A 15755-nucleotide genomic window follows, 5' to 3' on the forward strand; every position below is an offset into this window, starting at 1 on the left:
GGTGGCCCACCTGTTGATCACTTTAGATAAGCTATTACCAGCAGGACAGTGGGGTGGGAGGAGGTATTGTTTCATATTCTCTGTGTGTATATAAAGTCTGCTGCAGTTTCCACGGTATACATCTGATGAAGTGAGCTGTAGCTCACGAAAGCTCATGCTCAAATAAATTGGTTAGTCTCTAAGGTGCCACAAGTACTCCTTTTCTTTTTTCTCTACAGAGTGGAGATCAGTAGCTCATGTCATCTCGGATGTAAGTGTTCAGGATGGAATAGGTGGCCCATGTTTTTCATGGCCTATATCACCAGCACTGAAGTCAGGTGATGAATTGACCCTTCACTTGATGAACACCCTCATTATACGTGCACGAAGGTGTCTGCTTTTCAAGCTGTACACGATTGGGTTCATCAGCGGTGGGACCAGCAGGTAGACATAGCCCAGGAAAATCTGAAGGAAGGGAGGAGAGCTGTTCCCAAATCTGTGTATCACAGACAAGCCGATCTCTGGTATGTAGAAGAGCAGGACGGCGCAGAGATGGGAGACGCAGGTGTTCAGGGCCCTGAGGCACTCCGTGTGAGATGCGACACTCAGCACAGTTTTGAGGATCATCACATAAGAGAGAAAGATGAGCAGTGAGTCCAGCCCCTCCGACAAGAGTTTAATAGACAAGCCATAGATGCTGTTGACTGTGATATCGGAACAAGCCAGCTTCATGACCTCCTGGTGCAGGCAGTAGGAATGGGAGAGGACATTGGCTCGACAGTATCGGAACCGTTTCAGGAGAAAAGGAAGTGGGATGTTAAGGGCCACCGATCTTAGCACAAAGAAAAGTCCCATCCTGGCTATTCTTGGTGGGGTTAAGATGGAAGCATATCTCAGTGGGTTACAGATCGCGATGAAGCGGTCAAAGGCCATCAACAAGAGCACAGAGGATTCAATGTATGAAAGCGAGTGGATGAAGAACAGCTGGGCAAAACAGGCATCAAGGCTGATCTCCCTGGAGTTAAATAATAATATCCCCAGTATCGTCGGTATGGTGGATATCGATAAGCCAAGGTCTGTGACAGCCAACATGGAAAGGAAAATGTACATGGGCTCATGGAGGCTTGGATCTGTTTTTATAATAAACAGAATGACTGAATTTCCTACAATGGAAATGACATACACTAAGCAGAAGGGGAAAGAGATCCAGAGATGCACGTCTTCCTGCCCAGGTAACCCAATGAGAAGGAACACTGCAGATTTGAATTTGGTGTCATTGACAGCTGACATAATGTACTGGGCTGGTCCAAGGAGTTTTGAGCTCTACTTCCTGAAAGGAAAAGGAACAGGAAACTACATGACATTAAGCGAGACATCACTCTGTTCTCAGTGCAAGTCTAGAGACTCCCAGGAGCTCAAGGAAGATCAGCAAAACCAAAGTCTTGGATTTACACCACCGGCATTGCCAGACTGGATAAGACCTGTAGTCCATCCAGCCCAGTATCCAGTGGCAAGTTGCAAATGCTGCAGAGGAAGGTGGAAGAAACCCTGAAATAGGCAGTTATGAGATAAACTGCTTCCAGGGAAAGCTTCCCCCTGACACCCACTAGTTAGATTTTGTGGTGTAAATCAGGAAGGAGCCTTTCCAAGACTTTTTTAAACAATCCTTGTTAGGATATAGATATTCAGGCCTGCCTGTAAAGGCCTATACTTTAAGAATGTAGGTATATATTTATAATTTAGCTAGTAATAGAGGTACACAAGAAAGAACCTGTGTAAGGGCCTTCTCTCACTGTGACAGTCTGAGGCCAATGCCTTTGGCTAAGCAGCAGAGGCTGCCATAGGCTGGGAAGAGTACGGTCACATCCTCACATCCCAAACTAGTCGGTATGGGGCTGTTAGCAAGGTGATCCGATCTATCACCTCCAGAGAAAGGGAAGAGCCTAGAAGATGTAAAAGGAAATTTAGTTTGACAGTTCTGTTTGGTAAGAACTCACTTATCAATAGACACAGCTGGGAAACCCTTATGTCTTTATAGATGTCATTGTGAAATCCTCACTTCTGTATTGTTTTGTCATTATAGTTCCCACTTTGCTGTTGTTTATTGGCATGGTCTCTGTCTGGTTCTGTAACTGTTTCTGTCTGCTGTATAATTAATTTTGCTGGGTGTAAACTAATTAAGGTGGTGGGATATAATTGGTTAGCTAATCATGTTACAATATGTTAGGATTGGTTAGGTAAATTTCAGTAGAATGATTGGTTAAGGTAGAGCTAAGAATATTACTATATAAATTAGGGGCAAACAGGAAGTAAGTTGGGATTCAAAAATAAGGAAAAAGGAACTTGGATTTAAGCTTGCTGGAAGTTCACCCCAATAAACATTGAATTGTTTGCACCTTTGGACTTCAGGTATTGTTGCTCTCTGTTCATGCGAGAAGGACCAGGGAAATGGGAGAGTGAAGGAATAAGATCTCCAACAATTGTCACTACTGTAATTGGATTTTCTGGTTAGCCATATAAACATCTGATCACTCTTTGAATACTGCTAGACTTTTGGCCCCCTGGATATCTTGTGGCTGGGTGTTCCACAGCCTACTTGAACACTGTGTGCCTTTGCAATTGTGACTTTCCCACAGACCCCTTTTCTGGTCCTCCATGACTTATTGTGGCCCATTGTACCACGATATGAGTCTAAACACATGGCTAGTTCATGCTGAAAACGGTATTTGTATCTATGTGTCCTGGACTGAAGTTATTTATAAATGTGTTTCATTGCCTCATTATATATATAATTTTCTCCACTCCTGAGAGTTCAAACTATGCCATTGCCTCTTTGAGGTATAAGAGAGAAATTCTTATTGCCATTTTCTTAATTCAATAATATTGACTTCAACTGAGTCACTCCAGATCTACATGTGTAAATTCAATCAGAACTGGACTCTATTTACTTTCCCTTACCAGAACGCTCCTGGTGATATGCTCTGACCACCAAGGATCCCTCAAAGAGAAGCTGAAGTGTTTCCCTGGCCAATGTTGACTAAATCCAGAGAGTCTGGTCATCCTACAGGCTTCTTTTCTTAGTTACAGGACCTGCATCCTCTCCCCATGCAGGAGTTTGTAGATATTTGGCAAATTACAAGCTAACATATAGAGTTACTTCAGCTAGAGGGGAGAGCATCCTAAATGGGTGAATAGTGCAAACACTAGGTTTCCAATAATATCCAGTTCAGTGTGCAAATTACTTGAGCAATGCTCCTGTAAGAGGTGAATGTAAGTGTTAGAAACAGCTTCTGGTCTGTTACGAAGAGGCAGAATCATACAGCTATTCACTGAAAACAATTTCATAGCATAAACCATTTGCAAACAGTGTGTGGAGTACTTCTGATATACTTTTGCAAGCAAAAGTCATTAAGCAGTAAAGTGACCACTGCTCCTTCGTGTAGACATTCCAGCAACTCTGCTGCTGGCTTTCAATATACATGTCATGAAAGTTTGGTTTGTAATGTTTGTATTACAATGGAAAGTTTGGGCATAACGTTTCCACATCTGTACTTTAGTACACACATGTCAACCTTTTCTTTCTCCTCTGATCTTCTTTCAAAGATGATTTATCTGGTTAGAGTGGGACTTAAAATGCAGCATCTCTCTTGTGGATTTCTTTAGAACCTGAGAAGATCACAGTGTCTCAGCCCTCATTCAGTCTCTTGTCAGCAAACAAAAGTCTAGTAGCTCCCCTGTCCCTGGGTTAATAGCTGTCTGGGTCTCCTCAGGTTCTGTTCTGTCAGTCTGTAGCCTGTACCCAGAGCGGTAACAACCACTGGGATCAGTGTATGAAATATTCATTCCCTGAACTCTCACTCTCTAGTACATAGTAACCCCAGCACCTGTTATTCAGGCACCATGAGGGTTTGCAGGAAGTTGATTTCAAAGTCAAAAGCATGAGTATTCATGGAAATGGAACCTCATTTCACATGTGAAAGTAGTCTATTGCTCTCTCTCTCACTCTCTTTCTTTGACTGTCTCTGTCCTGTATTCATAAAATCCGTAGCCCCTGGGACCGGCACTGGGACAGACATGATACTGAGTTGCCATAACAAATGTGTGTGTTAAACCCAGTTGTTAGGATGTTAGCTGTATAACTATATTGGGTTAACTTTTGGGATGTTTATGTTATGGCTCTATGGATGAAACCAGTATAGCTCATGTTAGTTTAGTAGCAGGCTATTGGAAAACAAGCAGGAAGAGAAGCAACAGCTCAAGAAAAGCCATCTCTCAATAGGCACTTCAGGGAAGTTGAGAGACAACACTGGAGCTACAAGCTGGGAAGAGCCTATTTCCGGGCTGCAGCCACATCACAGAGTTTGTTTTGCCAGGGCTAGGAGTCTTTTCAGAGGTGGGACAGCTATTGCTGAGAAGCTTTTCAGACTGACAGGCACATACAGCACTAGGGAAGTCTGAAGGCACTCAGTCCACCTGAGTCCCCATCAGGGTGAGTGGGTTTGTGGGTCAGAGATGTGTACAGACTGTTCTTTGAAAACCCTCTTATTTTCCCATGTTACACCTTATTTCTCCTGTTCAAATTAAACAGTGTTTTGGCTCAAGAAGGCTGCTGATCACTCATCTCACCACTACTCACAGACTCCTAGAGGGAAGAGTGACAGGTGCCGAAGCCCCCCACTGGCACCTACTGGGAAAGCACAGTGGACGTGCATTGTGGTGTAACCCAGGTCCCAGTCTGAGGGTGGAAGGATCGTGGGATTCCACCCCGAGAGAGGGCAGGCCATGAGGCCTGACATCTGGCATTGAGAGAGCAGAGAGCAGACAGAGATGCCAGTAGCCCAGTAGCTCTGAGAGCTATAGCTTTCAGGAGATTTTAGAGCCCTCAGCCAGTCAGGAAATAAAAATATTCCCTATCGGACCTGTTACCACAGATCAACACTGCTCTGAATTCCTGCCTTCATAATCAAGCCAGAGAATAAAATCATTGAAAATGCATTTGCTGATTAAATTTCCAGGATTAAATAAACCTGAGGCAATTTGTGAACTAGTCACTGATATTCCGTGGTGTCTCCTCTCACTCAGCCCCTGGCCGGATAGGGCCCAGAGCACACAGCACCTTTAGAAATGGGACCCCTTGAAAAATCTTGACTTGGGTCATTGGGGTTTTAACACTCCGAGCTCGCTTTGAATGCCAGATTTCTGTGTAGCTTGAACACCCCACTGTGGAACATGGACAGATGTGGGGGAGGGGTTCCCAAGCTACCTAGCGCTGCCTGCCCTCCAGCCCCGACACTGAGTCACCCTGACAGCCCAGCTGAGTCCTCGGCCACTGCACAGAACATCTGCAAATGGAAACAGTTTCCAGCCTTTCCCCTTCACTTCACATTTTAAAGACAGTGAAACCTGCCAACGTACCCAGTTCCTGCTAGAAGAGGAGTTGCTGACACCAGAGATCTTCACCCTAAAGGACAAGGAGTCATCGGTGATGTTGCACGGGCAGCAGGCAGTATCTGTTCAGATAGGGAGGCAGCTGTCTTTATGAAGCATGTTTGCACATTCCCTTGGGGGCTCTTGACCATCAGGGAACCTCAGCTGCTCGGCTTAGTGTACACCGGATTTAACCCCTGTCACGGCCAATCGCAAAGTGCAGGAGGCCAAATCACAGAGGATGTGTGGTGATGCTGCCCAACTACACTGCAGCAAATGCCCGGCTTCAGGATCTATTCCTGGAATCTGGGCTTGTCGTCACTGTTCATATGGTTCTGATTAGTCACATGGCTTCCTCAAGGGCGACCAAGTGGTAACAATGATGCTGTCACACCTGTGATTGTTCCAAAATAGTAACATTAATAATAATAATAATAATAATAATAATAATAATAATATAGGAGCAGATTTCTCCCCAGCAGCCCCCTTTCCTGCATTACAAACCCAGGGTTCAGGCCAGGGAAGGGAGATTCCATGTGGTTCCATAAATAGACATTTCCCTTGGATTGTTCCAGGAGGGGAGGTCCCTTCCCTTCTCTCTGAGGAATGAAAAGTGGGACCCAGGATCCAGGGATCCCCATAGTTAGGCACAGATCTCAGTGATCCATTGCTAGCTAGGCCCCCACAATCTCTTGGCCTCCACAGATGCTCTAGGACCCTCTCCAGCTCCCTGCTAGCACAGGTTCATCAGAGATGTGCTGCCAGGGCCTGTCACAGTAGCCACTGCCCACAGGATCTGCTGAAGTGTCATTGTACATGGTTGGAGGGGGTTGCACAGAGATGGGAAGCTAGTTAGAGAAGCTGAAGGGCACAAAACCACAGCCTAGACTGGTCAGGAGATTTTGACCTTTCCATATATAGAGTGCAGCCAGAGACTCCATCAGTGAAACCTTCATTAATGTTATGAGGAAGGAGGAGATGAAAAGCCTCCAATTGCTCTTGGGGATCCAGGCATCTGCAGGTGGGCAGCATCATGGCAGCTGAGCTTTCAGAGAAACACGATCCATTTTCTATGAAAAATCACCCCAAAAAGTAGATGAAAAGGAAACATTTTAGTTTGCTCAAAATTTTTCATAGAAGGAAAAACTCTCTGTTTTTCAACCTAGCTCTACCTCAAACCATGAACCTCTGTCCCTCATACTACTGGACCACAGGCCTAGGTGCCAGCACAAGCCACCCATAAGTCTCCGACACTGAGCAGCCCCTGGACCTCTGCTAGGGTGTATATGTCAGTTCTATTCTAATAGATTGGTAAGGTATGATTTCCCTTTTCAAAAGCCATGTTAATTAAAGCCAAAGAGGATGGCTCTAGACTGTTCTCAATGGTAGCAGATGACAGAACGAGGAGTAATGGTCTCAAGTTGCAGTGGGGGAGGTTTAGATTGGATATTAGAAAAAACTTTTTCACTAAGAGGGTGGTGAAACACTGGAATGCGTTACCTAGGGAGGTGGTAGAATCTCCTTCCTTAGAGGTTTTTAAGGTCAGGCTTGACAAAGCCCTGGCTGGGATGATTTAACTGGGAATTGGTCCTGCTTTGAGCAGGGGGTTGGACTAGATGACCTTCTGGGGTCCCTTCCAACCCTTATATTCTATGATTCTATGATTCTTCCCCAACAAATCATGTTCACGTATGTGTCTGATAATTCTGTCCTTTACTATAGTTTCAACCAATTTCCCTTGTACTGAAGTTAGGATTACTGGCCTGTAGTTTCTGGGATTACCTCTGGAGCATTTTAAAAAAATCAGAATCACATATGCTATTTGCAAGTATTCTAGTGCAGAGGATGATTTAAGTGATAGGTTATCATAGAATAGAATAGAATAGAATAGAATAGAATAGAATATCAGGGTTGGAAGGGACCCCAGAAGGTCATCTAGTCCAACCCCCTGCTCAAAGCAGGACCAATTCCCAATGAAATCATCCCAGCCAGGGCTTTGTCAAGCCTGACCTTAAAAACCTCTAAGGAAGGAGATTCTACCACCTCCCTAGGTAACCCATTCCAGTGTTTCACCACCCTCTTAGTGAAAAAGTTTTTCCTAATATCCAATCTAAACCTCCCCCACTGCAACTTGAGACCATTACTCCTCATTCTGTCATCTGCTACCATTGAGAACAGTCTAGAGCCATCCTCTTTGGAACCCCCTTTCAGGTAGTTGAAAGCAGCTATCAAATCCCCCCTCATTCTTCTCTTCTGCAGGCTAAACAATCCCAGCTCCCTCAGCCTCTCCTCATAACTCATGTGTTCCAGTCCCCTAATCATTTTTGTTGCCCTTCGCTGGACTCTCTCCAATTTATCCACATCCTTCTTGAAGTGTGGGGCCCAAAACTGGACACAGTACTCCAGATGAGGCCTCACCAATGTCGAATAGAGGGGAACGATCACGTCCCTCGATCTGCTCGCTATGCCCCTACTTATACATCCCAAAATGCCATTGGCCTTCTTGGCAACAAGGGCACACTGCTGACTCATATCCAGCTTCTCGTCCACTGTCACCCCTAGGTCCTTTTCCGCAGAACTGCTGCCTAAATTATATACCACATTTTATATGTTCTTCAACATGAGTTCCTTCAGAACTCTTGGGTGAATATCATCTTGTCCTTGTGACTTTTACTGTTTAATTTATCAGTTTGTTCTAAAACCTCTGTGATGGGTTACCCCCAGGGTGCAGTTTGGGAGCTGTCGAATCGCTGAGACACCTACCCAATCAGCTGGGCTGGCCTGTCTCACACTGCTCTGCTGGTGACCCAGCCAGCCTCTCCAGGCTCTATCACCCAGCATGACAACAGGTGGAGTCACACAACCTGCTGAGCTACCTGAGTGACTACCTCAGCCACTCAAGGACAAACAGGCGACAACAGCCGATTTCCCAGATCCCCAGCCTTGCACACTTGTTGGAGTATAAACCCAGAATTATAACATCTTCCACTGCACAGGCGTTAATGCAAACTCTTTAATATAGGTTGCTTTCTCCTTGAAGTGGGAAAGATATGCAACAGCCTTTGTTTACAGAGCTGAGATTTTCCCAGACACTTCACCCAAAACACACCGGTTATGGTAAAATATAAAACAAATTTATTAACTACAGAAAGATAGGTGTTGCATGGTTATAGGTGATATGAACAGATCAAAGCAGGTTAACTAGCAAATAAACAAAACTTCAAATTAAGCCTAATATATTAATTAGATAGAATTTGAAGTAGCAATTTTTCACCAAGTTTACATATGAGGCTAGAAATCCTTTAGCTTGGGACCAGCTTCACTCAGTTCAGTCTTTGTTCCTCAGCTGTTTCCAGGAGTTCTGTTGTGTGGGGAGTGAGGCCAAGAGATGATGTCTCTCATCACCTTATAAAGTTTTTCCATATGGCAAGAAGGCTTTCTATTAAACTAAGGTCCTGGCCCAGTTGGAGGAGAAATACAGGTATCAAAATGGAGTTCCGTGTCATGTGGTCTGATTACATGCCCATGCATGCCCTTCTAAGTCATAGCAGCCATTACTCATAGGCTCACTGAAATGTTCACTGGAAGGCTAATCTCTTCCATGGTCAATTATTTTTGTTGATGAGGCATCAGCACCGTCTACCTTCTTCATTTTTGTACCTGAAATGCTTGTTGTGGGTGTGACGTTGCACTCCATATGTTTTATGGAAATATGCTTATGGATGTGAATATGATGTAACTGGAATATGCTTTATGCAAAAGGTCTCTTGTGAAGTATTATAACAAATGTTATAACCTACTGAATATATTCCTCCTATTTGTATGCATGTATCATTCTTGTATCTAAAGCTAGAAATATGAAGTATAACTCTGAGGTCCTATTGTAATTATGCACAGTGTGGGCCATTAATGATGGTTTAGAATCTTGATGGCTTCCATTGAGTAGGACAGTTGGTTGTAAATGGTTTATTTACCTGTATGCCTTCCTGCCTTCCTGGGCCAACCCAGGAAGAATGAAGACTAGGGGTCTTACAGTGACTTGTGACCATGTCACATGATACTGGAATCCATCTTAATCCTTGTACTTTTGCATTGATACAGCGGGGGTGGGGACAAGCACAGACAAAAGATTCCCGCCTTGTGCCAAAGCTATAAAACGGGGTGGAGCAGTAGAAAAAGGGCTGCCAGTCATGAAAAAAAATCCTGCTTACCACCTGAGATGTTGGCTGGAATTAACAAGAACTGCATCGGGGTAAGGATTGGGCCCAGACTAGGAAGGAGTCTAGTCTGTGAAAGAAGCTTATTGGAATATCTTTGAGGGTGAGACATTACCTGTAATCAGTTTCTTAAAGTATTAGGCTTAGACTTGCATGTTTTGTTTTACTTTGCTTTGTGACCTACATTTTTCTGTCTGCTATTACTTGAAACCACTTAAATCCTACTTTTTATACTTAATAAGATCACTTTTGTTCATTAATAAACCCAGAATAAACGATTAATACCTGGGGGTACAAATAGCTGGCATATCTCTCTATCAGTGTTATAGAGAGTGGACAATTTATAAATTTACCCTGTATAAGCTTTAGACAGAGTAAAACAGGTTTATTTGAGGTTCAGGCTCCCAGAAAGGCGGTATGCTGGACGTTGGGAAAGTCCCTTTTAAGTGAGAAGCCCCTGGACTGAGTGAATCTCAGTTTCAGTGAACTGCAGAAAGGCTTGGCCCAACCTCTTGGTCTGTGCTGGAACTGACTGGAGTGTCTAACTCAACAAGACAGCAGTGGAGGGGTGCCTGTTCTGTCAGGAGGGTTGTTCTCAGTGGTATCCCAGCAATGGATTTATTTGGGGTTTGGATCTCATTGGGAATTGGGTGTCTGGGTGTTGGAAACAGGTAACCTACTGAGCTGTTTTCAGTTAACTCTGTAGCTTTCGGGGTGTGGACCAGACTCTGGGTCTGTGTTGCAGGAGACCAGTGTTTCAGGCACAACAAGACAGGGTTCTGGAGTCCCAAGCTGACAAGGAAAACGGTCTCAGAGGTAATTTCAGCACATCATGTGACAGTCCCAAGGGGATCTCTGTGACTGAACACCTCACAGTGGGCGTTACACAGATTAAGCACACTTGAAATATAGATATGTAGTCAATATTCATAACTTCAGGTACAAAAGTGATACATGCACACAAATAGGATAATCATATTCAGGAAACCATAACCTTTCCAATGACACCTCATAAGACATATCTTGTATCAGAGGTATCATAATTATGTCATAATCATACCACTGTGTTGAATGTTGAGATTCCCGGACAGTGTCTTGATCCCAGCAGTTGGGGCCTTCAGAAAGAGAGGAAATAGTATGAGACTCCCAATAAAATCCCAAGAGGACGCTGCTGGCTGTATCTCAAGCGGAGCACCCACAAATGAAGGCACTGATGGTTAGTTAATGGATGTTTCTGGTCACACAGCCCATGAATGGCAGAGATGCTGTTGACCTGTGCCCTGGGCTACAGATCCCCCGGTTCTTAGGAAGATGATTAGGCCACAGACCACCGGCTATAAAAGTAACTGGCTCACAGAGTCAGTGAGCACCTGAAGCACAGCTCAGAGTGTCTCCTCCTCATGTTCAGGCATGAGACATGCACATGCCGGCTAAGCAAGGCCATGCACTTTATTAACAGAAAGGGGCGTGACCCAAGCCCAGCTCCAAATGCCTGCTGCTAGCTCACTATTGGACCCAAACAACCCCCTTCCCTAGATTAAGCTACCCCCAAACTCGGTGATGTTGGAAATTTGGATGCAGCGTGTGAGGTCTATCTCCAGCACTAGAAGGGCTCTCACTGCTCTTGGCATAGGTGGAGGGTCAGGATCAGACTGAAGGGCAGCCCAGCAGGGCTCTGTTAGGCCAGGCAAAGCTCTCCAGATCTTTCACTCTCTGAAAGCGCGTCCTGATTCCTCCTCTTACTGCCAAGAGGCAGGAGGAGCCCATAACTCGCTCATCAAAGGGGGGTGTGCTAATGACAGGCTTCATCACCAACGGGTGTTGGGAAGAGTTCAGGTTCTCCACCCAATGCCCAAAATCGCCCTTATGAGGCATACAGAGCTGAAATCGTTCGAAGGCACTTAGCTCAACCTCCAATTATTGTAGCGTCCAAGCACCTGGCAATCTGTAAGTTATTTATCAGTACAACACTGCTTGTGATGGGGCACTCCTACTGACACCACTGGGCAGATTGCAAGGCCAGATGGCACCATTGCTATCTCATAGTCTGACCGCCTTTATAGCACAGAGCAGAGACCTGCAACAAAATGAGACCTAGAGCAGAGCTGTTAGAAATACATCCTGACTTGATTTAACAATTGTCAGTGATGGAAAACCTACCACGGCCCTTGGTAAATTGTTCCAATGGTTAGTTACCCTGATTGTTAAAAAAGATTGCACCTTCTTTTGAGTTTGAATGTGTCTAGCTTCAGCTTCCAGACATTGCATCCAGTTATAACTTTCTCTGCTAGACTAAAGAGCCCATGGTTAAATGTTTGTTCCTCATGCAGGTACTTACAGTCTGTGATCAAGTCACCCGTTAACATTAAGCTACATAGATTGAGCTCCCTCAGTCTAGCATGTCTCCTATCCTTTAATCATTCTTGTGGCTATTCTCTGACCCCTAACCAATTCATCAACTTTCTTTTTGAACTCCAGCACCAGAACTGGACACAGGATTCCAGCAGTGGTCGCACCAGTCTCAAATACAGAGGGAAAATAACCTCTCTTCTCCTATTCAAGATTCCCATGGTTGTACCTCCTGAATTGCACTCACTTTTTTGGCCGTAGCCTCACACTGGGAGCTCCTGTTCAGCTGATTATCCACTATGGTCCCCCAATTCTTTTTCAGAGTCACTGCTTCCCCGGGATTGGATCTCCAATCTAGAAATAATGGCCTGCATCCTTTGTTCCTAGATGTACACCTTTACATTGAGCCATATTAAAACAAGTATTACTTAGGCACACAGGGACAATGTGAGTTGATCAAGGTCACAGAAGAAGTCAGTGGAAGAACCTGGAATGGAAGCCAGTTCTTCTGAGTCCCAGGCTACCACTTTATTCATTTAACCATTCTTCCTCTCTGGGGTTAATCCTGGGGAGGGGGCAGCTGACAGCTCAGCATGCTGAGATTACCAGAAACTCAGGGAATTACACTCCTGTGACATCGCTACACAGGAACCCAAGAACAATTCCTTTTCCAGATGATAACGCTGAGTCATGTGTTCTCCTGAATCTACTGAGGGACAAATCCATCGGCCAGGGCCCAAAGCAGGGTCATAGTGCACAAGCAACTCCACGTGAGCTCCCGGTGTGACGCAAAATGGGCGAATGTGACCCATAGGGACATAGGACTGGAAGGGACCTCCTGGGTCAATGAGTCCAGTCCCCTTCTATGGCAGGCAACCCTGGGATAACATCCATTGCATGGACCTGTCAAGCTACGTCTCAAAAACCAGCTGGGTTGTTTTCCCCCCAGAACTCCTGTTGGGTGGCTGTTCCAGAGCTTTCCTCCTCAGATGGTCAGAAACCTTCTTCTCCTTTCCAGCCTGAGTTTAGTCCTGGCCATTTTCTCCCAATTTCTTCTTTTGTCCACACTGTCCTTTAGTTTCAGGAGTTCATCTCCCTCCCTGTTGTTTACCCCTCTGCCCCATATATTTATAGAGCAATCCGATATCTGCTCAACCTGTGTTGTGTTAGGCTAAACCAGACAAACTCATTGAGTCTACATGTAAGACAGGCCCTCCATTGCTATGACCATACGAGGAGCCCTTCTCTGCACCTCTTCCAGTTTAATTTTTTTTTTTTTTGGAACAGGAATGACCAGACTTTTACACAGTTTGCCAGAGGAGGTCTCATCTATGCATTATATAAGGATATTAAGACCTCCCTATTTCACCTGACACATTCTAGGATCTCATCTTCAGGGCTGGCCTTTGGGGTGGGTGGAATGGATAACTGCCCAGGTCAGCCCGCCAAAGAGGGCACCATGAGCAGGGTTTGTCTCCTCCCCCCAGAAGCTTTCACTACTTTGCAGAGTGAGTGTGATGGGGAGGCTCGGCAGGTATGGCTGCTGCATGCCACAAACTGCTAGGCTTCCCGGTTTCACCTGCGTACAACCCCTACCTCCTCCCTTGGATCTTGGTCCCCTGCCTGGCCTGGGGCCATGCTGGTGGGATGGTGCTGTGCATGAAGCTCCCCCAGCCCTGTTTGCCTGCCCTGGCCCCACTACTATTAGAATGTGGAGGCTTGGGAGCGTGGGGGTCCTCGACCATGCTGGGAAGGAGGCAGCACTGGCAATCAGTGAACAGGCACCCCCACCAGTGGATGCTCCTTTCTACAGGTAACCCCCCTCGGCCCATGCCAAGCAGAGCAACGTGAATCCCTTTGCCCCATCTCCCCACCAGGGCCCCTGTGTGACACCTGAGCCCCTGCCCTCCTGAGATGCTCTGGACCACCTGTGCTCCAGGCCCAGTGCAGAGCTGCACACACCAAGCTGCAGCAAGGTGTGGAACAGACTGATTCAGTTTGGTTTGGAGGAGAACAGGGGATGATCAACAGCAGGGGATGGCTCTGGAGTGCGGGGGGCCGAGAGTGGGCTGGCTGGGGATTCAGGGGTTCTGGTTTGGGAATAGAGGTTTGGGAGGAGCCCTGTTTTGGTAGGCAGAGAGCAATCAATGGGGGTAGGGGGACTACGCGAATTGCTTTTCCTGGGGCTCTGGTGTTAATCATGTCTCTGACACGACTCATTCAGAGACACCTGGCTGAGGGCGTGGGGGAAGAGGGGGTGTCCCTGCCCCTTGAATAGCCCCTGTCCACAGCTGGTGCAGCCCCCATGGACCACGCAGCACCCAGAGTGCTCAGGAAGGCCCAGGACTGTGACTACAGAACAGTTCTGCAGCTTTTTTCATGGCCCTCGGATCTTTAAGCAGAGACGGGACAGGGACAAGCCAGGTGAAATGGGAAACAAAATCCATACCCCTTCTCTTTACGGACTCTATAGGCAGGAATTCTGAGGTTAGAACGGCCACCGATACAGATCTTTATGGGCCAACATCCTACCAGTGCCGTGGCTCTGCACAAAAACTGTCACATTCTGTATACCGCTGCCTGCCTTCATCTCCCTTCCCCAGTTCACTGTCCTTCCTCACCAGCATGGGCGGGGGAGTCCCTCTCACATGGCTCCAGGCCTTAGATCCCTTCACAACCTCTCTCTACCCAGCGGAGATCTGTAACTCATGTAATCTCAGATGTAAGTGTCCAGGATGGAATAGATGGCCCGTGTTTTTCATGGCCTGTGTCACCAGCACTGGAGCCAGGTGATGAACTGACCCTTTGTGACGTTCCCCTCTCATATTGTCTGGACCGGTGACCTGCTAGGTCACTCCAATCCTCGACTCAGTGACCCAGGCTTACCGTGCTCTGCTGTGAGAACCCCCACTCCTGGGCTGTTCATGCACAGCCTCTGGCATGTAAGCTGCTCCCAGCTACTTGCAACCGAATGACACTAGCCAACGATTCCAGACGCAATGCTAGAAACCTCCATCTTGCAGTGACCAGTTATGCCCTCTGGACGCTGAAAGCTTATATGAGTTCGTCAATTTAACAAAGAAATTGATGTGCACCAGGCTTGTTATCCCAAAGGGAGTCTCTGACACACTTCAAACCACACACAGAGCTTCAGGTAGAATAAACAAACAGCTTTATGAACTGCAAATTTTAAGTGATTATAAGTCAAAGCATAACAAGTCAGATTTGGTCAAATGAAATAAAAGCAAAATGCATTCTAAGCTGATCTTAACACTTTCAATGCCCTTACAAACTTAGATGCTTCTCACTACGGAGTGGCTGGTTTCTCTTCAGCCAGGCTCTCCCCTTTGATCAGCGCTTCAGTTGATTGGTGGTGGTGCTGTCTATAGATGTAGATGGAAGAGAGAGGAACAGTGTGGCAAATATCTCTCCCTTTTATCATGTTATTTCTTCCCTCTTGACTTTGCCCTCTGCCCTTCAGAGTCAGGTGAGCATTAGCTCATCACAGTCCCAAACTGACCAAAGGAAGGGGGGTGACTCACTCGAGAGTCCAACAGATCCTTTGTTGTTGCCTAGGCCAGTGTCATTTGTTTCTGTGAGGCAGGGCTTGGTTTCTCCCATACATGCCCTGATGAGATATGAACTGCCCCTCTGCTCTTGGGGAGTTTTTGTTTGGGCTTGTTTTAAGCCATTAAGATACATTTTCAGCCTCATAACTATATACATGAAATTATAACATATAACATTATTATGACATTACTGTAACAACAATTACTATAACAT

At 45.9% G+C, this 15755-nt stretch overlaps 1 protein-coding gene across 1 annotated transcript; it reads right to left on the minus strand.

The window, feature by feature from the left end:
- Positions 1-333: 333 nt before the first annotated feature.
- LOC125633373 (olfactory receptor 51G2-like) lies at positions 334-1269 on the minus strand. Its single transcript, XM_048842545.2, has one exon. The coding sequence runs from the start codon at positions 1267-1269 to the stop codon at positions 334-336; it is 936 nt and encodes a 311-aa protein (XP_048698502.1).
- Between the last annotated feature and the right edge of the window lie 14486 nt (positions 1270-15755).

This window comes from Caretta caretta, chromosome 1 (assembly GCF_965140235.1).
Source record: "Caretta caretta isolate rCarCar2 chromosome 1, rCarCar1.hap1, whole genome shotgun sequence".
Taxonomy (NCBI): domain Eukaryota; kingdom Metazoa; phylum Chordata; order Testudines; family Cheloniidae; genus Caretta; species Caretta caretta.